At 39.9% G+C, this 20,764-nt stretch overlaps 1 protein-coding gene across 3 annotated transcripts in view; it reads right to left on the bottom strand.

The window, feature by feature from the left end:
- The window catches only part of LOC146663022 (LLGL scribble cell polarity complex component 2-like), a 50,273-nt gene that overhangs the window by 10,648 nt on the left and 18,861 nt on the right, over positions 1 to 20,764 (bottom strand). For 2 of the 3 annotated variants that reach the window (XM_085415604.1, XM_085415603.1), the window contains exons 2-14: positions 13,735 to 13,897; positions 10,654 to 10,747; positions 8,558 to 8,639; positions 8,298 to 8,413; positions 7,729 to 7,887; positions 5,634 to 5,796; positions 5,421 to 5,550; positions 5,282 to 5,336; positions 4,940 to 5,094; positions 3,227 to 3,438; positions 2,870 to 2,937; positions 2,633 to 2,786; positions 167 to 271 (exon numbers count right to left, since the gene is read on the bottom strand). In XM_085415604.1, the coding sequence (XP_085271730.1) occupies positions 167 to 271; positions 2,633 to 2,786; positions 2,870 to 2,937; positions 3,227 to 3,438; positions 4,940 to 5,094; positions 5,282 to 5,336; positions 5,421 to 5,550; positions 5,634 to 5,796; positions 7,729 to 7,887; positions 8,298 to 8,413; positions 8,558 to 8,639; positions 10,654 to 10,747; positions 13,735 to 13,813 (1,572 nt within the window). In that variant the 5' untranslated portion in view covers positions 13,814 to 13,897. The remainder of the gene's footprint in view (positions 1 to 166; positions 272 to 2,632; positions 2,787 to 2,869; positions 2,938 to 3,226; positions 3,439 to 4,939; positions 5,095 to 5,281; positions 5,337 to 5,420; positions 5,551 to 5,633; positions 5,797 to 7,728; positions 7,888 to 8,297; positions 8,414 to 8,557; positions 8,640 to 10,653; positions 10,748 to 13,734; positions 13,898 to 20,764) is intronic. The other variant, XM_085415605.1, reaches the window with a different exon arrangement.

Here is a 20,764-nt window from a genome sequence, read left to right as displayed (position 1 = left end):
CATATATACTGACTTACTAGCAAAGTATAATTCTTAAAACTTAACTCTAACTTGACAAGTAAGAGTTTACCTTACTGATGTAAGTTAAGTGCTTAACTTACTCTACATCAGAGATATGACTTAGCCCAACATGACATAGGTCTGTTGTAAAATTCTCAATAGTCACCTGTCCCGCAGTGCCAGCTACAGTCAGATAACCACTATATTTGCAGAGATGGATCTTCTGGATGCCGAGCCTTGGGTCATCACTGTAGGGGTCAAAACAGCCAACCTAAACAGAAACATGACAAGGGTGAAATTTAGAGTAACACCTCTACTTCAAAACATACGTAGAAAACAGGAAATACTTTGTATCAATAGGTAACTTCACATCTGAGCAGACAAGTATCACATGTGGAGTTCCCCAAGGTTCCATCTTGGGACCCCTTCTGTTTAACATCTACATGCTCCCACTGGCACAGATTATAAACAACAACAAAATAAACTACCACAGCTATGCAGATGACACACAAATATATATCACAATGTCACCAGGAGACCGAGGCCCTGTACAGGCTCTTGGTAAATGCATTGAGGAAATCAATGACTGGTTGTGCCACAATTTTCTCCAGCTAAACAAAAACAAAACTGAGGTAATAGTCTTTGGCGCCAAAGAAAAACGATTACAGGTCACCAGAGAACTTCAATCTATACATCTAAAAACCACAAACCAGGCGAGAAATTTGGGTGTAGTGATGGATGCAGACCTAAACTTAGAAAAACACATTAAGACAATAACAAAGTCAGCTTACTATCACCTCAAGAATATATCAAGGATAAAAGATCTGATGTCTCAACAGGACCTGGAAAAACTAGTCCATGCATTCATCTTTAGTAGGCTTGATTACTGTAACAGCATCTTTACAGGTCTACCTAAAAAATCAGTGAGACAACTACAGCTCATTCAGAACTCTGCTGCTCGAGTCCTCACTAAGACCAAAAAAGTGGACCACATCAGTCCAGCTCTGAGGTCTTTACACTGGCTGCCTGTCCGTCAGAGGATAGACTTTAAAGTTCTGATGCTGGTCTATAAAGCTCTGAATGGTTTAGGACCAAAATACATCAATGACCTCCTGACCCAGTATGAACCTTTCAGATCCCTCAGGTCATCTGGATCCGGTCTTTTATCAGTTCCCAGAGTCAGAACCAGACACGGAGAAGCTGCATTCAGCTTTTATGCTCCTTATATCTGGAACAAACTCCCAGAAAGCCTCAGATCAGCTGAAACACTCAGTTTATTTAAATCCAGGTTGAAGACTCACCTGTTCTCAGCTGCATTTGAATAAAGCACCAAATCCACACTTTTAAGCTTAAATTTCAAAACTTACATTTAACTACTGATTTTATCTACTGTTCTGATTTTATCTGTTTTGATTTTATATACTGTTGTTTGTTTGTTTGTTTGTTAATTAGTTAGTTAGTTTATTTGCTTGTTTTATTCAATTTTAAATCATGCTTTTTATTTGTTCTTGTTTCTAATGTATCTGTAAAGCACTTTGAATCACCTTGTTGTTGAATTGTGCTATACAAATAAACTTGCCTTGCCTTGCCTTACTTCCAGCTTTGCCTAATATGCTGCTATGCAAGACCTTGATTAACATTCCTCTTTTACATAAATCTTAAAATAAATAACTGCTGTTAATTTAAAGTAAAATAATGTAAAAAGATTGTTCATCCATCCATCCATTCGCTTCCGCTTATCCTTTTCAGGGTCGCGGGGGGCGCTGGAGCCTATCCCAGCTGTCATAGGGCGAGAGGCAGGGTACACCCTGGACAGGTCGCCAGTCTGTCGCAGGGCTAACACACAGGGACAGACAACCATTCACACTCACATTCACTCGCACATGCACACCTAGTGGCAATTTGGATTATCCAATTAACCTATCCCCACAAGCTGGGCTTGGTTAGTACTTGTAAAAGATTATGTTAATTTTAATGCTAATTAAGATTAATTATAAATTCATTAGCATGGTTGCCTCAGAGCAAGCACGTCCTGGGTTCTAAATAACCATCTGGCCAGAAGCTTACTGTGTGGAGTGCGCTCCTCCCACAGCCCAAAGACATGCACTTAGTGGGGTTATGTATACATAGTTTACTCAGGAATTATTAAAGTATTCTGATTTTAGTGATTCAAAATTGCCCATTGATAATTTTTTTGCATTTAAGAACACTTTTTCTTTAAAAAAAAAAAAAAAAAAAAAAAAATTACACACACACACACACACACACACACACACACACACACACACACACACACACACACACACACACACACACACACACACACACACACACACGAATTCTAATATTCTAGTTCTAGTTTTGTTGAGAAATGTTATATGCGGTCAAACTTGGAAACCTTGCCATTTATAAAATGCTAACCAACGAGCAGCTCATTTGGAAAGACCTGTGTTTTTTCTATTTGAATATTTATCATTGCTCATTATTCGATTACTCAACTAATTGATGGAATTTGTGATAGAATACCTGAATAATACTTAAAATAAGTCCCAGTGTCGTGACATTTCTTTATATTCACCTTAAAATATAAATGAAAATGTTCTTTTCTATAGATTAGATTAGAAAAACATACCTTTCTAAATGGAGGCCATTCTCCTTCAGTCCCTTGGTTCATGTTGTCATTGGGGTCAGCATCTGTGTGGAATACTCCAGCTGTGCTCAGCTTGTACATGGGATAGAGACAGACTCCTGATGCATCCCAGAAACGAACTGTGCCATCCTCATGCCTATATACACAGCAGCGTTAGAATAATTTTTACAACTTCAAAAAGACCTTTCAATAAATGTGAATGAAGGCAACCGTACTAACCCCGTGAGGAGCAGATCTCTCTGTGGAGGATCTGGGGCCAGGTTCTGACCTCCTGTTACTGGCCACGGCTGACACGAAGAAAGAAAATTAGTAAGAAAACAGTATGAAAACTTGATGTCCTCAACCATCATCTTATATTCAAGATGCACCATTCAAGTTATGATGAACAGCCTTTTAGGGGATTCTTTAGAGTCTCATACAGTGGTAACATATCCCATCAGTAATAATATTGGCACTTAATGGGGTGACTGTATAGCCTGTGTTTTTACAGATTCACAGAAAAAGTGAAAACCTGTCATGCAGTCAGAGAAATATAAATATGACGGGACATTATTTTCAATTTACAAAGATTTTTACCTTTTTTGAGTAGTGTGCATTCTGATGCTTTCCAGCAGCGAAGATCCTCTCCCACAGTTTGAGGGGAATGGTGGAGACATGATGTGAGCATGTTATGGCTGAACTATGAAGGGGGACCAAGTAAGGAGTCTGTATGATGGGCCAGCCCTCAGTCTGCAAGTCAATAACTACCAGCTCCTCCTCCACCAGGACAACCAGGGCACTGGGCTCTCCTGCAGGAAGATACACAGCAGCTAATAAACTGAGATCTGGGATACGCTTGTGTCTCTTGTCAAAACTGCTCTCATTTTTCTGGGCTGCTGTGATGAATAAATTACAATTACACAAGAGAGTTATGTTCAAATTTACACAAACCCGTGTCAATTCAAACTGTGGTAACCTTGCCTTATCTGGCAAGTTGTCTTTGGCTACGTTCACACTGCAGGTCTTGATGCTCAATTCCAATTTTTTGATCAAATCCGATGTTTTGGTCTGCTCGTTCACACTACAAATAAAATGTGACAGCAAACGCGCTCTAGTGTGAACCCTCAAGCGCCCGCATGCGCAAAAGAAGACGTCACACACAACACGCGCTGTTTAGACCCAGAGCAACAGTATTGTTTGACCGATGGCCTTAATATAAAGACTTGTTTCGGACTTTACGTTTCCCAATTTTGCTTTAAGTTATAAAGTTATTTTGTTATTTACAAATGGCCTAATAATGATCCTTATTGCTGTTTTAGAGAGGAGCGGTGGTTCAAAAGATAGTTGGAAATTTCTGTCAGAATCTGCAGATTATACAGTACAAATAAAATGTTCACGTTCCTCCAATGTTGTCTTCCCAACAGTTTCACTAACATCTACACTGGATGGCCAGGAAGCATTCATATGACATGGATATGGGTCGCATAGGGTCAAAAAAGTCAGATTTGATGCGCTTTCGCCCGCAGTGTGAACGTAGCCTTTGTCTGTGTGTGGTGTGGTCAGGTGATCAGAGATTGGGAACACCTGGGTACAGTATTGGTTGGTATAAGAGTACGCTCTACTTGTTCCCTCAGAAAGAGCGATTCCTCTGCTCCTGAGGATCATGTGCTGTAAAACTGTTTTGTTGTTTTTATCCAAATATTTAACTCACCAAGCTAGCTCATATGCAAAATTCCAACCCTACTGACTGACACATCTCATGTTCAGCTCAGTTAATTTCAAATAAAGCCGTTTATTCTTTTACCTGACTAACTACATCACCTACCGTTACTTGTTATCACTTTTTAGCCAATTGTGACATAACAAATAGCACTACATGGTTCAAAGCAATTAACTGATGTCATTCACTTTCTGATAGGCCCAAAAACTCTTGACTGTTATTGAGTGTTATTTTTTTCTAATGGGGGATTTGACATCATTTGTCTTTTCTACATTTGGTTTATGAGTATTCCCCCCAAATAACATCAATATCATGATTAATATGTTTTGGCATTTAAACTGTATTCATTAATGTTTGTTCACTTATTATAACTGCGTCCTTCTACACAGCAACAAAGTAACAAAGTCTAAGTAAGTTAAACACTGAAGCAGTGTTCCCCTGTGTATTTAGTATGTTTGTGCACTCTTTATAGGACCTAACAACATCAGAGACTGGGGAACATAGATCTTCAATGCTGTCAAATACTTTAAGAGTCCCATATTTAAATGTGCTGTAATTTTGTTGCCAGTTTGTTGGTGTGTGTGGCCTGCCTGTGTGCTCCGGTCCATCTCTAATGACGAAGAAGTCGATGATCCTGGAGGTAAAGTCCAAGGCCACGTGTTTTTTACCATGGATCACTGTAATACAGTGTCTGTCCCCATAACTGGCCCTGGGCATACCACCACTGAACAGCAGGAATGGAGGCCTACACAAACACGCAAACATACGTACACACAAGGTTCAAGTTCAGTTCCATTTGTTCAGTGATTAATGTGTAACAGCGGCTCACATAACATATCTGAGAAGTTAAATATTAGAAAGGTGACGACATCACTTTCACTGAAGGAAGCTGACAAAAAGATTTATTTCACCGGTGGATGACGTCATCTTACCCTTCTTCTGTAGGGAGCTGAACTATTTTAGAAATGGCCTTGCAGGGAAAATGTCCTGCAATTATAAAACACAAGTAACCATGAGGCCTAAACCTTTTTACTTTATGATTAATAAAACAGTGGAGAGCTTCCTCTTTACCATAAGGAATGTCTGATTTCTCTTCCTCGTTCGTGTCCTGCCCCCCCACCATCCATCGACAATAGCTTCCATCGCTGTGTGAACTCAGAATGTACTTTCCGTCCTCAGTCCAACACACACTCTCCAGTTGCTATGGATAGATTACACAGTATTCAGTCAGTTTATATACTGGCAGCTGGTGTTCTGTTCAGGCGTACGTTACATGACAGGTACCTGTGTGGCAGGAATGTGCTGGATGGCAAGTTTTTTCTCCAAATCCCAGATGACCATGAGGCCACGTCCATAGCCAATGATGACCTGATCTGGATCGACCGGGTTCTCTTGTAAGGCCTCAACGTGTTCTAGATTTCTGCGACCGATGTAGTCATCAGGTACGCTGTACACAACAAGCAGAGGAAATAGTTCAAGAGAATATCAGTCTTATTATTGATGCACAGGGGATGACAGGCAATATATTCTATTATACTGTGCAGTGTTGGGAAGGTTACTTTTAAAATGTTACTCCCCAACACTGATACTGTGTGACAGCAGTTTAGCAGGAACACTTTTTTAAACACTTGAAGTGAGCAGACTGATATTTATAATGTACAGAGTGCTCATTTCCACTGTAATACATGCTCTGAAAGTGACTAAAGAATAGGGCTGTTCGATATAACGATATATATCGGATGACGATATAAAAACGTCTGTCGTTTCATTTTACGCTATCGTTTGTTTCGTGGTGTCGCAAAATAAACAGTTTACGGCAATATTTGTTCATCGTTTTGATGGTCACTGTAGTGGCTATATTCATTTCTCTTTCTCTTATATTTAATATAACCACACTACGGACGGACAAGCACCTGTTTTTATGGGTTGTCGTTAGCAACAACGACGGTAAAACGGGGCGACAGAGGTTTTATATCGGGATATGAGATTTTGGTCATATCGCACAGCCCTACTAAAGAATAATGTAAATTTCCAGACAAACTGTAGTGTTGAGCTTAGGGATGGGTATCGAAAACCGGTTCTTGTTGAGAACCAGCTCCCACTGTTTCAATTCCTTGGGATTGTTTGCCATTTTTGCAAACGATACCCTTATCGATTCCAGTCGCCCCGAATGACGTCACCACGTTGTGGAGCCTCATTTACCGGGCAGGAAACACGGCGGCTCAAATGCTCAAAAGTTTGGTTATACTTTACGAGAACGGATGACAACAGGGCAACTTGCAAAACTTGAAAAGTAGATATTTCATTTAAGGGAGGAAACACTACGAATATGCAAAAGCATTTGCTGACAAAACACGTGATGACCTTAAATGAATGTCGTGTTTTTAATTCCGCTCCGGACTCGTGAATCTCAACCCAGCAGCAGCGGTAACGTTTGCACGTCCTCTCCCGTTAATGCGGCAGGTAAATAATCAGCTAACAGTGCATATTATGTTAGCGCGATCTGCCTTATTACAAAACCTGCCATTACTGTGCATTTAGTGACCATGATGAGAGAGACAGACAGAGTCTGGCTCAGATGCTGGCAGTTCTCGCTGCAGTCTACCGGTAAAATCTCCTTTCAGGCCAGGATAGACGAATGTCACCGAGCAGTGACTAAGTTTGTGGTAAAAGGTTTGCACCCGTTTGCCACAGCAGATGCCCCCGATTTTCGGTAAGTGTGTTTAATTGTAGGCAGGGACATTACTGGATATTCTTGTGTAATTGCTACAGAATAATTTATGTTATACTTTGTTATTGCTACAGAAGAATATTTATTTTATTATTTTACATTTTTCCCCCGGGGACCCTGGGACACCCCATTGAAGAGCCGTAGGCTGGATCTCTTAAGATCTCACTGTTGGGTTTGTAAGGCCATGTTACTCCTAAATTTCTATCTTGTTCAAAGAGAAGATATAAAACAAAGTTCTGAGCTAATCGACCTTAGTGTTCTCCTTTTTTAAAAAGAATCGATAAAGAATCGAATCGTTAAACAGAATCGAAAATGGAATCGGAATCGTGAAAATCTTATCAATACCCATCCCTAGTTGAGCTACAATCTGCTCTATCCAGCATTCAGCCACAAGTGCAAACAGCAGCTAAATACAATATTTTATGTGACGAGAAGGATATTTCTTGTTCCTAGCAGAAAACAAAATTTTAAAACAACAAAACTAACGCAACAATAGGTGCTTTCAAACAGAAAAAACTCCCTCTAGTAACTTTAGCAGTTTCACTTTTTTTTTTTTTTTATGTCTATGCTGCAGAAACTAACAACTGTCATAGTCCTTAGCAGCATATAGTATGCAACTGTCTGTAACATGTGTTTTAATTTGCCTACCTGCTGGCAATTTGGTCAAGGCTGATGTTCCTCTCTTCCAGCTCTCTGAATCCTGGAACTTCAACTACAAATACATGTCCACCTTCTGTCCCCAACAGCAGCAGCTCACCTGAGGAGTGGGCCAGTACTGCTGTCACTCTGGTCACGCTTGGTGGGGCACTGAGAGGAGGAGGAGGAAGGAGAAAAGTGGCATCACTTGGCAACTTTTTGATCAAAGGCATGGGTAGATGTCCTGTGACCTGTACAACTAAGCAAATTCTACATATTCATATCTCTTCTTTATCTGGCTTTACTTAACTTAACAAGTCAAATAATAATAATAATAACAATAATAATAATAATGGATTGCATTTATATAGCGCTTTTCTAGGCACCCAAAGCGCTTTACAATTCCACTATTCAGTCACACACTGGTGGAGGCAGCTACAGTTGTAGCCACAGCTGCCCTGGGGCAGACTGACAGAAGCGAGGCTGCCATATCACACCATTGGCCCCTCTGGCCAATAGGCCATTTCTCAAAAAGGTTACTGTGGAGAAAGGAAAATGATAGGTGGAAATATGTGGTTTACCCAGGTGGTCCAGTCAGCGTGAAGCGTCCTATTTCAAGAAGTTCCGAAAGTCCATTGTGTCCTCTTAGAGTCCACATGTGCAAACTGTTGTCATCCAGCAAAGTAACCAGCTCAACCTGAATAAGAGTCACAAATAATCAGAGATATAATAAAATGTATTCCCTGATACACACTATTGAGAACAGCACTATAGTACAAGCAAGCTCAATAAAAAAAATTCTGCTAGCATTCTATGTTGTGTGATTTATATCAAACATTACCTGGTGGGGCATGAAGTGCACCTGTGTGACAGCAGCATTCTCATCATGTAGCCCCATGAACTCCACACCTGGAGCTCCATATCTGAACAATGGTTAAGCACAGACTCCATTTATCATAGTTGCAATCATACTAGCACACTGGGAAGAGCTAAGCTAATGCACATTTAGTAAGATGGTCTATTTTACACAGAGAAATCCAAAACTTTAAGTCCTAATTTCAGGGAGGCATCTCAGTGTTTGAGGGGACGCCAAGATACTATGTACAGGGAATTAGAGCCAGAAATCTTCTTGCTTTAGAAGTCACAACTTAGACCTCCTCTCTCCTTTGGGTGGCGCTGTCACTTGGTGTTCCCTCTCTCTGCAGTAGAGGATCACTTCCTGGTCCAACACACAGTGGTGTTTTTGTGCAGCAATTTAATTAAAAACTAATAGATAACTTATTTATTTCATAGTGTAATCTTCACATGCTTCATCCAAAGCACACACTCTGTGTATTCACTTGCTAATTTATAGTCACAGTATTCACTCACTGTGTCTTTAAGGACTCGCTAGCAGCATGGCCTCTTCACCTGTCCCTCCTACACTTTCCTGCTTGTTGTGTCACATGTTTAGTTACTCCTCAGCCTCCTTTAGCAGTAATCCTACTTGTACTGCGGGACCAACATCACCCTGCGCGCCACCTTTTCCATCTGCTGCCCTCAGGGAGAAGGTACAGGTCTATACAGGCCAGAACATCCAGACTGGCCAACAGCCTGTATCCACAGGCTGTGAGGCTCCTGAACTCTCTGCCCCCCTCTCACGGACAATAACCATATCCAACTTCTTAATAGCAATGAACTGGTCTGCATTGGTGCATCATATCTTTATTCTCTTCCCCCTCCTGCCCCCCCCCCCCCTCTTTCTTAAATAGATAACTATCATATCTGATATCATATCTCACAGTACAATAATATTGAACGGGTTGCATTGTTGTATTTTGTCATGTTTCTCAGGTCTTTGTCTGAATTTCTACAAACATTATTGCTAAGGATTGTCTTATTGCATTGGAGTCACACTGGGTTAAATATGTACACTTGGGTTTTAAGGGGTATTTATTATTTTCTTCTTTTTTTTGGGTTGTATGGAAGCCCCAAACGCAATTTCATTGTTCTTGACAATGACAATAAATAAATAAATACTAAAATACTACTATATGTAGCCTATTTGCAGCTCTGGAGGCCAAGATCACTGAATTAGAGACTCCACATACAGCATCCACATCTGCACCACGAGTAAAACAGTGAAATGTGGATTATTAAACATTAGGCCTCTCTCTCCCAAGTCTCTGTTAGTACATGACTTAATAATTGATCAACAAATTGACTTACTCTTCCTTACAGAAACCTGGTTACAGCAGGATGATTATGTTAGCTTAAATGAATGAGTCATTCTATCTGAAACCTTGAAGCAGGCCGAGGAGGAGGTGTGGCAGCAATTTTCAACACCAGCTTATTAATCAACCAAAGACCAAGACAGAGTTTTAATTCATTTGAAAGCCTGATGCTCAGCCTTGTCCACCCCAGCTGAAAAACTCAAATAACAGTCTTATTAGGGCAGGGATAACTCTAGGTAGAGTGGTGGTCCCCATAATCAGAAGGTCGGGGGTTCGAATCCTCTGTACCCTGAGGTACCCCTGAGCAAGGTACCGTCCCCACACACTACTCCCTGGGCACCCAGTGGCTGCCCACTGCTTCACTGAGTGAGTAGGTTAGATGCAGAGAGGATTTTCCCCACGGGGATCAATAAAGTATACATTATTATTATTATTGTTATTATTAGTTATCATCTATCATCCACCTGGGCCTTACACTGAGTTTCTGTCTGATTTCTCAAGACTTTTTATCTGATTTAGTGCTCAGCTCAGATAAAATAATTATTGTGGGTGATTTTAACATCCATGTAGATGCTAAAAATGACAGCCTCAACATGACATTTAATCTGTTATTAGACTCAAGTTGACCTCTCTCAAAACGAACCCACCCACCACTTTAATTACACTCTAGATCTTGTTTTAACATATGGCATAGAAACTGAACATTTAACAGAGTGATGGATACAGTTTGATAGCCCCGGAGCGAGTGCCAATGGCCAGCAGCTTCAAGGAGGGACTGTAGCCCAGAGCACTGGGCTGGTGGGGGAATCCATGCTCCACTGTCTGAGGAGGAGAGTGAAAAGATGAGGGTGAGAAAGAACTTTGACAAAAGAGCCAAGGACAGAGACAAGAGTGTACAGAACAATACCAGCTTTAAGAAATGCCCTCATACATCTCAATAAATGTCAGAATTCACAGCTAATGATTTTAATCAGAGTTTAACAGTCAGCAGCAGTGTCTAATATTTATATTTATTTCACTGGCTCCCCAGTCCAATATATCACGCTTTTACTAGATGTTTTACTGGTCTGGAAAATTAAGTCTAGAACCCACGGACATGACCAACTACTATGTTTGTACATTTGGCGTACTCTGCCAGGCTGCGGCCGCTATCAGTCTGTATATGCAAGAGCAAAAAAATAAGAACTTGACTCAAAACAAAATGTAAAAATACTGGTGGCAGGGAGTGGTAAAAATATATCCTACGTGACTTGAGTCACATATGCTACATTTAGTACTTTGAGTTATCACATTTACAAAACATGACATTGAGTCACTGAGATTCAAACTGGTCTAACTTTAGTAGATACACCTATGGTTGCAATTCTGCTTGCATTATCGCATTCACAACAAACCACACCGCCTGCCAACTTGCCGGGCAGGGTAATGACAACCCCTAACCAGCTTTCTACGGCTGAGGGGTTAAAAAAAAAAAAAAAAAAGAAAGCATTTACTCATAACTACTAGGGTCATCCACACAGCATAGTAATGTTGGAAGGAAATGATAAAGTTAAAATAAGATTACAACAATGGAAGGAGCACACAAATCAAAGTGCCTTAAGTGTCGTTGTTTACTGGAAGCAATCTTTAGCCACAGAACAAGCTATAATGGGAATCTGTCACAATGACACCCAACAAACAGCCACTATCACAGCAGCTAGATGTCTTTATGCCAAGCTGGCGAGTCGTATTAGAATTCTTAGTTTTGAAAACACGCCAGGAGGACCAGGAGGAATGAGTGTTTGAGAGCAACATCTCAGATTGGACATGTAAAGGTATACATAAATGTTCCAGTGTTAATTTTGACGCAAATTTTGATTTTGTTTTAGTCATAATTTAGTTTTATTTGATTAAATATCATAAGATTGTTGTAGACCAATTCATTTGACAAAAATAGAAAGTATAAAAGTTTGTTGTGTTTTTAACCGGTGAAAGTTGCTCTATGCGCCGCGGTTTGCAAAGTGTCTGACTTTCCTTGACATGAAATGTGTCCATATGATTACTCTTCTGACATTTTGTTGTTTTTTCATGAGACGGGGAGCTCGCCCAACCTTGTCTGTCAGCGGCAGATCAAATTGTGCACGTCTAACTTTGCATAAGATAACTTCTAACTGGATCATCATCCCTTCTTTGTACACAACACAATTCATTCTGATTGGACCTCGTCTCTCTTCATCTTGTTTTTATTCGTCAATAAAATTGTCAATAATATTGTCAAAACATTTTTTCTTTCGCATTAGGTTTTACATATAGTTATTGTCTTTTTGCAGACGCACTTTCTTTTATGCAGAAAGTGCGTCATCATTATGATTACAATTATCTGTAAAATGAGTGCAGTGTTTATGCGCCACATACAGCCCACTTTGATCTTAAGTGGCCCAGACCAGTGAAACTCTCCTTTCCCACAGTGTAAAGAAGTTACATATTTAACAGTTTTTTTATATGACCATTTTTTAAAACTGTAGTCATAAAAAAACCAAAACAAAACACATTTCGATAGTAGAAATATAACTGTAAAAGCTGTAAAACCTATGACTACAGACATTTCTGCATCTCTGCCATTCAAAGACATTTTGTATACAGTTTTTTAATGTAATATTCAATACTGAACTGTAAATTTAGTCTTTTTCAAGGGAGGAGTTTTTTGATTTTTTTCACTGTTTTAATAAAAGCCCTATTTTTATGCATTTACTACCACTAAAGAGAACACACACGATTTAAAGCCTGGACAAGTTTGAAACCTTTTGTCCTCCACAATGACCTGCTAGCATTTAAATCCGACTCTCCTGTCTCTCCATGTAACTGGCTACACCACTACACGTGCCGTCTTTGGAACGTCCGCCCTCTTCCTTCTTTCACATAATGGTATGATCCCAGTCTGTCTTTGCATGTGATTGGCCACATGGAGTACCCATCAAAAATAAAGTTCCACCACTGCCTGCATGGATTCTCAACAGGGCTGAAGATTCGGCTTCCACATTAATAACTGACATATAAAATGATCCTGCGGGTTGTATGTAATTGTATCGTAGACAGTAAGTTTGACACCCCTGGTTTAGATGCACTGAAATAATCAGGTGGCACTGCTTTCTCCACTAAGCTTCTTCATTGTCACTTGGTTATTGTTAGTGGATTAGAAAAACCAGAGGGCTATAATATTGTTAATGTTAGGATCAACCTAATTACATCGCTATGGTTACTTAAGCTGGATACCTACGCTGGTTAGAGTTCAAAGTTTGACATTTGTATGGATTCTAAAAGGCACCGCACTTATATTAATTATTTGACATTCTGTCTGAAATGTATATATTCTTAGCTGAGATAAGTCAGGTTCTTAAGTATTTGAAAAATGATAATTTTTGGAATTACATTCTGAACACCAGAGTACTAAAAATGGAAACCATGTATAAAAGTGGTTGTATTCCATAACAGTTAAGTCAATATTTTTGTTAAAGCCCTTGAATTAAAGCTGAGTGCTTGCACTTCAATCACGCCTCTGTTGTTTGATTTAAATGGACCATGGTGGTGTACAGACAAAAATCACGAGAAAAAGAAACTAATATATAAATTTAAAGTGAACAGCTTACTTGATCTTGTTCTGGTTACTTTTATTTTCTGTTTCTGCTTAGTAACCTGGTCACTTGAATGTATATCATGACTGCAGATAGTTCAGAGTCTCCTGAATGATTTTTGTCTTCTTCTTCTCATCACTCACATTGAACCACATCACTACAGATGGCAAACTGTGTGGTATGGTCTAATTTACTTGCCTTATTAAACGCGAAGAGTTCCTGTTTTAGCCGATCCCTCTGGGACTCTTGACCGTGCCGCCTGAACCTTTTCATCCTGTCAATACCGGTGTGCAGCCAGAAGGCCCGCTGACACTTGCTGGCTGGAGGAGACACAGGAGATAGAGGTAGACGATCCAGCTTGAAAGTAAAAGTTTCAGAGAGGAGAAAAAAGGGCATGTTATTAGACAAATCCTCTAGTTCACACCTTTGTTATTCCTTAGTGAAAAGCAAATATTGATATTCTATTTATTTAAAACAATCAAAACATGTCTTCTTCCATAAGCGTGTTCTCCAGCCACAATTCAGAGATGAATAACACCATCAGATACACAGCCACATTAATCAGTCCAGCTGCCTTCCAAAAAAGTACAGAGTGGCTCATGTTTTTTCTTGCATCAATACACAACCAGCAGTTTCAAGGAAAAAGGGGTTACTAGGAGTACCAAAACTTTTGCTTCACTAATGTCTATAGAAACCTATTAAACAAAATACATGAGACCTGGGTGTCATAAGGCCCCTGGCTACATGTTTGGTTGTCTGTGAAGTCACTGGGAAATTAGGATTCAAATGTAAATGTATTCATCATTTGTCCCATTTCAGCGACCAAACATTCTTCTCCATCTGAGATTTTGTGTGAAATCATAATACAACCGCTATTTAATGTAGATGCTGTGTGTTACAAGTGGTTCTTCACACAAACGTTGCACAAAACCTTCTGCTAATGCCAGCTATATCTTTTGGTGCTCATAACTTTTATACTTTTTGAGATATTATAATAATAATAATAATAATAATAATAATAATAATAATAATAGATTGCATTTATATAGCGCTTTTCGGGGCCCTCAAAGCGCTTTACAATTCCACTATTCATTCACTCTCACATTCACACACTGGTGGAGGCAGCTACAGTTGTAGCCACAGCTGCCCTGGGATAGACTGACAGAAGCTGCCATATTGCGCCATCGGCCCCTCTGATATTAAGCTTTTTATGCTATTTTTGGCCCATTTTGCTGAATGGGACCACATTATCAGTGTGATCACCAGTTTTGCTTGCCGGGCTGAACCGTGTTTTAGCTCAGTAAGATGAGCAGCCGTTCTCAGACCGGGAGGCCCGGGTTCAAATCCCGCTTATGGCAACATTTCTTTAAGTTCACAGTTAAACTTTTTTCAACATAAATTTTACCCCTTCACCCCTTTTCAGCAGAATTTTCAGTTTTTTTTCCACCCCTTTTCAGCACCTTTTTAGCTGTTTTGAGCAGAAACCTCTTTTCAGCAGAATTTTCGCTTTTTGGTCTGTTTTCAGCGGAATTTTCAGTGTCTTCACCTCTTTCAACACAATTTTCTGTTTCCTCATCTCTTTTCAGCAGAAAGTTCAAAAAGTTCACCTCTTTTCAACAGAATTTTCAGCTTTCTCACTTCTTATCAGCACAAATCTCACGCTCTTCTGCTCATTTTAGCAGAATTGTCAGTTTCTCCTTCTCGATTCAATTTCCGGAAAACCAGTTTAGCTCACTGACACGAGTAGCCGCCTTGAGACCAGAAGTCCCAGGTTCGTACCCTGCTCAGGGCAAATTTTCTGTTTCTTCAGCTCTTTTCAGCAGAAAGTTCAAAAGTGAGATGAGCAGCCACCTTGAGACCAGGTGGCGCAGGTTCAAATCTGACCTGTGGCTCTTGCCGCACATCTTCCCTCCTCGCACTCTCCCTACTTTCTTGACGCTCTTCAGTGTAATCTTTCAAATAAAGCACTTTTCAGCAGAGTTCAGCTTCTACACAGTGTTTTCAGCAGATAGTTCTCCTTTTTCTGCTTTTTCAGATTCCACTACACGGCATTCACACTGCATTTTCGCAGGAAATGCAACTTTTTCTAGTTGTCATTAAATATTCTGCCTTTAGGACTTATCATTAGTAGTTTCAAAATTATTTCCTACCATCAGTAAGCAGACAATACCCAATTAAACACCTCCTTTAAACCTTGTGAACTAGACAAATTATCTACTCTAATGGACTGTCTTAAGGAAATAATGGCTCAAGAGTTGGGAGTTTGCCTTGTAATCGGAAGGTTGCCGGTTCGAGCCCCGGCTTGGACAGTCTCGGTCGTTGTGTCCTTGGGCAAGACACTTCACCCGTTGCCTACTGGTGGTGGTGGTGGCGCCTCTGTCAGTGCGCCCCAGGGTGGCTGTGGCTACAATGTAGCTTGCCATCACCAGTGTGTGAATGGGTGGATGACTGGATGTGTAAAGCGCTTTGGGGTCCTTAGGGACTAGTAAAGCGCTATACAAATACAGGCCATTTAATTTTTGATCAATCTCTGTCTTTTGATGCTCATATCAAGTCTGTGACCTGCACCTGCTTTGTTCATTTAAGAAATATTGCCAAACGTAGGACTATTGTCTCCAAAGATGAACAGGAAATACTTGTTCATGCCTTCATCGTCTCCTGATTAGATTACTGTAATGCACTCTTTTCCTATCTGTCAAAGATTTCTTTACATCACCTTTAAGTGATCCAAAATACCACAGCAAGGCTGTTAACCCACACTCATAAATTCACTTACATCACTCCCTTGTTGAAGTCCTTCCACTGGTTTCCAGTGGGTACAGATATCAGTTTAAAATCCTCACTCTTACTTTTATATCTTTACGAGGAGAGGCCCCCACTTATATTATCAAGCTTCTTCACCCTTGCTCTCAAAACTGGATTCTTAGATACACTGATTGTGGTCTTCTGACTTTTCCATGGGATTGCGCTTTCCAAACCAGTACTGTGGAACAGCTTCCCTCACCCTCTACGCAACATCGACTCTTTTTTTTTTTTTTTAAATGCCACAAAGTACTATTGTCCATAGTACTGCATTGACATCATCTAGTAGATCCTCAGAGGGTACATAATCTTGATAACCAGCTATGATCCAATCTTTCAGGTTAGTTCCTCTCGCACTCAACGATCCTTCTTCCATCGCACTTGGGGTTTGATGCCCTGGATTGGGTGAGGGTGATAATATCGAATTAGTGCTTCCAGTCAGAGATTGAGCATGCACCGGTTTATTGTATTTCCAGACTTGCTTTCGGCACAATTTACAGTGCACGCTACTCTGTTTTTTGTCAGACTTGAAATAGCCGAAATACCTTCACACTACGGAACTTCTATGGCTCTTCCGTTCGACAATCTCTCCGGCATTGGAACCATCATCTGTTTTCTCTTCGGTAACCTTTGGTCATGCTCTCGGTTGATTTTTCTCTAGTCGGCACACTCATTTCCTTCATTATCCGGGCGGCACGGCGGCTGGCTGCTTCCCAAACAAATACACATGTGCGGCTTGGCACTTGTGCTGTATGTAACAAGTCACGTGACGTGACGCTGCGGCTGTGATTGGTTCGGCTCTGCGCTACTTAATTTGGATTGGCTGTTCATTTTTTTTTTTTTTTTTTTTTTTTTTTTTAAAGAGGACAAGAGCGGTGAGGCCTATCGCAATAGTTTAATTTTTCTATCGAGAAAAAGTTATTTCGCAATACATATCGTTATCATTCTATCGCCCAGCTCTATGTGAGAGCAGTTTCTTCTTGCAAATGTTGGGGTGGCTGTAGCTCAGGTGGCAGAGAAGGTCAGCCACTAATCACCTACTGGTGGTGGTCAGAGGGCCCGGTGGCGCCAGTGTCTGGCAGCCTCGCCTCTGTCAGTGCGCCCCAGGGCAGCTGTGGCTACAATGTAGCTTGCCATCGCCAGTGTGTGAATGTGTGTGTGAACGGGTGAATGACTGAATGTAGTGTGAAGCGCTTTGGGGTTCTTAGGGACTAGAAAAGCGCTATACAAATGCAGGCCATTTACCATTTACACTGAGCTACTAGTTGTTTTGCTGTCGATCTGGATGCTGGGTATCAAAGATTCTCCTTCCACTGGGGTTGACTCGCGTAGTAGCATTCCAACAGCGCCTTATTATCATCTCTTGCCAGCTTGTGCCCTCTTGTTCCAGTAGCCCACTTCTCATCAGTATGTCCTGGATATATATGTCAACCACAGAGCACCACGCTCTGTTTTGCAGCTATGGAACAGAAAAGCTACTTGGAGTTCCAGATTCAGACAATGGCAAAGCAAAGCTCATACCAGTGGTCAAATGTGTGATCTGCAGTCCATGACCGTCCATTTTCATAACAAAAGTCTGTGCCACGACTCACATGTCTGAGCCAGGTCATTTGCCTCAGTCCAAAGCCAGACATAGTTCTGTTATTGCCCTCAGTGTTCCCATGACTCACATTTCCAACTCAAGCTTCCTCATACTTCCTCAGACTGTCCCAAACAGACTGGGTGGACTCACCAGTCACTTGTTCTGAGGACTAAATAGACCTACTCAATGTTGCATCATCCCTTTAAGTGTTTCAGACCAGACCAGATTTCTGTCAGACCAGTATATTCAATGTTTAGAAAGGTCAAGCACGCCAAGACAAGCACTAACACAGCAGTCTTGTGTGGAAAAAAACAAAAATAGGTTAAAGTAAACTTTTGTATATTCCATGATTACACATAAATTATTATATTTAATGTCAATCATCATAGCTTACAGCTCAGGAAAAATCGTAATTCCAGTCTCTCGAATTATTAGAATATTTCCAGAGATCAAATAAAAAGTATTTTCAACTGGTGCAGAGTTGTTGAATTGACATGTAACTGTTGTTCATAGCTCCTCCCACCGGAATGTAGGGTGTATGCTTTTTTGTCTCATCCCTAGAGGTGGGTTTTGATTATCAATTTATTGATTATCCAAGCTAGAATCGATTTTAATGTGATATCGATTCATTAAAATCCTGAATCAATTTTTTAATATAAATTTATTTTGCCCGAAAAGCCAGAATCTCAGGTTAAACCTCACAAAATTTCAACAACCACCAAACAGCTAAAACAGTAAATGAGAGCAGGTACACGGATTCTGCACAAAGACATAAACACAAAGCGTTTCGGTGGGTCCGAGCTTTGTGTTTACGTATTTTTTGCGCTAGATTCTGAGCTGCAGGTTTTATCTCTCTCCAACCAAAGTTCACTGAACCAGCAGTAAAAGAAGCAGCAAACTACGCTTCACATTTGATAAACATCGTCATGAATTCCCTCTTACTTTTGCTGTTTTGCTTCCACCACGATAAAAATCACACTTCATGCACAGCTCTCTCTCTCTGCACTTCAAGAACAGTTTCCCGTCTAAAAATCTTTTTTCTGCATTATTCACTTGCTTGTTACGCACAAGTCTACCATTGTTTACAGGCTGTCGGCCGCTGTTTTTTTCCTTTTACTTACTTCCGAAAAGAAAACCTCATTTCTGCTGTTCAATACTGATCAAATTTTAACCTTGCAAAACGCTCAGCTGTGTCTGTAATAAAACTGCTGTAACTTTGCTCTGCTTCACTTCAGCAGCATCAGGTCATGTTCATATGTTGATGAATGGTTTTCTTTCATTTTTGATCTACTGCAGAATATTTTTATAAAATCCCAGGCCAGGAAAACCATCTTCATGTTTTTCTGTTTCATCCCCAGCTACTTTGACACAAAGGCCTCTGCTGTGATGCTCACACCTTTGATAAAGTCTCGCAAGTGTCAGCTTTCTTTTTATAGATATAAAAATATGGAAATGTACTGATGCATGATCTGAATTATAATATTTCTGACTGTCTGAGGCAAAATTTATGTTGCAAAATATGTTTTTGTAACTGCAATACACTACAGGAAGCTATGGGGGTAGTGTCACTTGTATCATCTGCCAATACTGCACCCAATACTAAGCATAAGAACATAACGCGAACGGCAAAACAGGAGCACAGAAGAGAATGGAAACAGATTTTTGTATTTTTTTTTTTTTTTTTTTTTTAAGTGAAAGCATTTCACAGAAAACAAAGTTAAACACAGACTGTGAAAAGCAGAGTTTTCCTTCCAACACAGTAAAATTGCAGTGCACAAGCATTTAAAACACCAGCACCCTGGAGAGTGCGATTTCAATTCTGAATTGGTCCATTTTAGGGAGTTAAGTTAGTCGTTCAAACACTACGCACTGTTTATGTTAATATTTGTACAGTAATATTGATGTTTGTACAGTAATGTTGATATTAGCTTACCTGTCGAAAACTTCTCAAATGAAGCGAACACCAGTTCAGTTTTGATAACTAATGAGTAGGAGCAGCTACACGGTCTCCTAGTTTGTTTGATTTTTTTCTTACATTAATATTAGTGTTTATTCTGAATAACAAACCTAACGTTAGGTAGTTAATGTCTATGTTTAATATAATTAATTGTGATTAGTAACCGTCTTTTCTGTTTTGTTCTGTTTAACTAGTGTAGATGAGTTTGTCCTGAAAAAGAGGCTCATGCACCTGTCAAAGACTAAAGTCATGACAGCATGAAAATCAGCTGCAGCTGGGGACGTTATCTCAAAGATAAGAGCAAGCCTCACTCCAGAGCATGTCCACTGTAATCGGAATTCATGAACTGAATCATCTGTAAGCTTTAGAAATGTGGGTTTTTGGACTGAAAGTAAATACCTTTTCGATTTAATTTGAAGCTGTATTTGAACTTTTTTTTTTTCTTTTAAACAGAATCCATTTTGACACAAATAGTTTCCTATTTTTACATTATGTTTTGTTCAAAATACCACTAGCACTTCAATTTCTATTACCTAAAATTTTAATTTAATTTTATTTCTGAGGGTCCTATTGAGCAATGTTAAAAATACATTTGATTACTTTGTTATTACGTGTGTTAATGCAAAATGTAAGTAATGTAAAGTAAGTAAGTCCTTGACCTTTGCTGTGCCCACTAATAGTCCTTGGAGCTCACCATCACTGCTTGTCCTAAAACCTGATCAATTTTGATTTTGCAATCACTTCTGCAAGGTTAGTGCCGTTACAAGCCAGATTCATTCCCACTTCCATGAATGAATGACTTTACTGAGTATATCATTTTAAGTTAATAACAAAGACAGATCTCCTTTAAGGATACTGGTAGGTCCCATGAACCAAACTCCTG

The sequence above is a fragment of the Rhamphochromis longiceps genome, linkage group LG8 (genome assembly GCF_057381845.1).
Source record: "Rhamphochromis longiceps isolate RC_006_pf linkage group LG8, R_longiceps_female_GT1.1, whole genome shotgun sequence".
In the NCBI taxonomy this organism is placed as follows: Eukaryota; Metazoa; Chordata; class Actinopteri; order Cichliformes; family Cichlidae; genus Rhamphochromis; species Rhamphochromis longiceps.
Note: the sequence above shows the minus strand (reverse complement) of the source record. Positions and strands in the feature narration are given on the sequence as shown.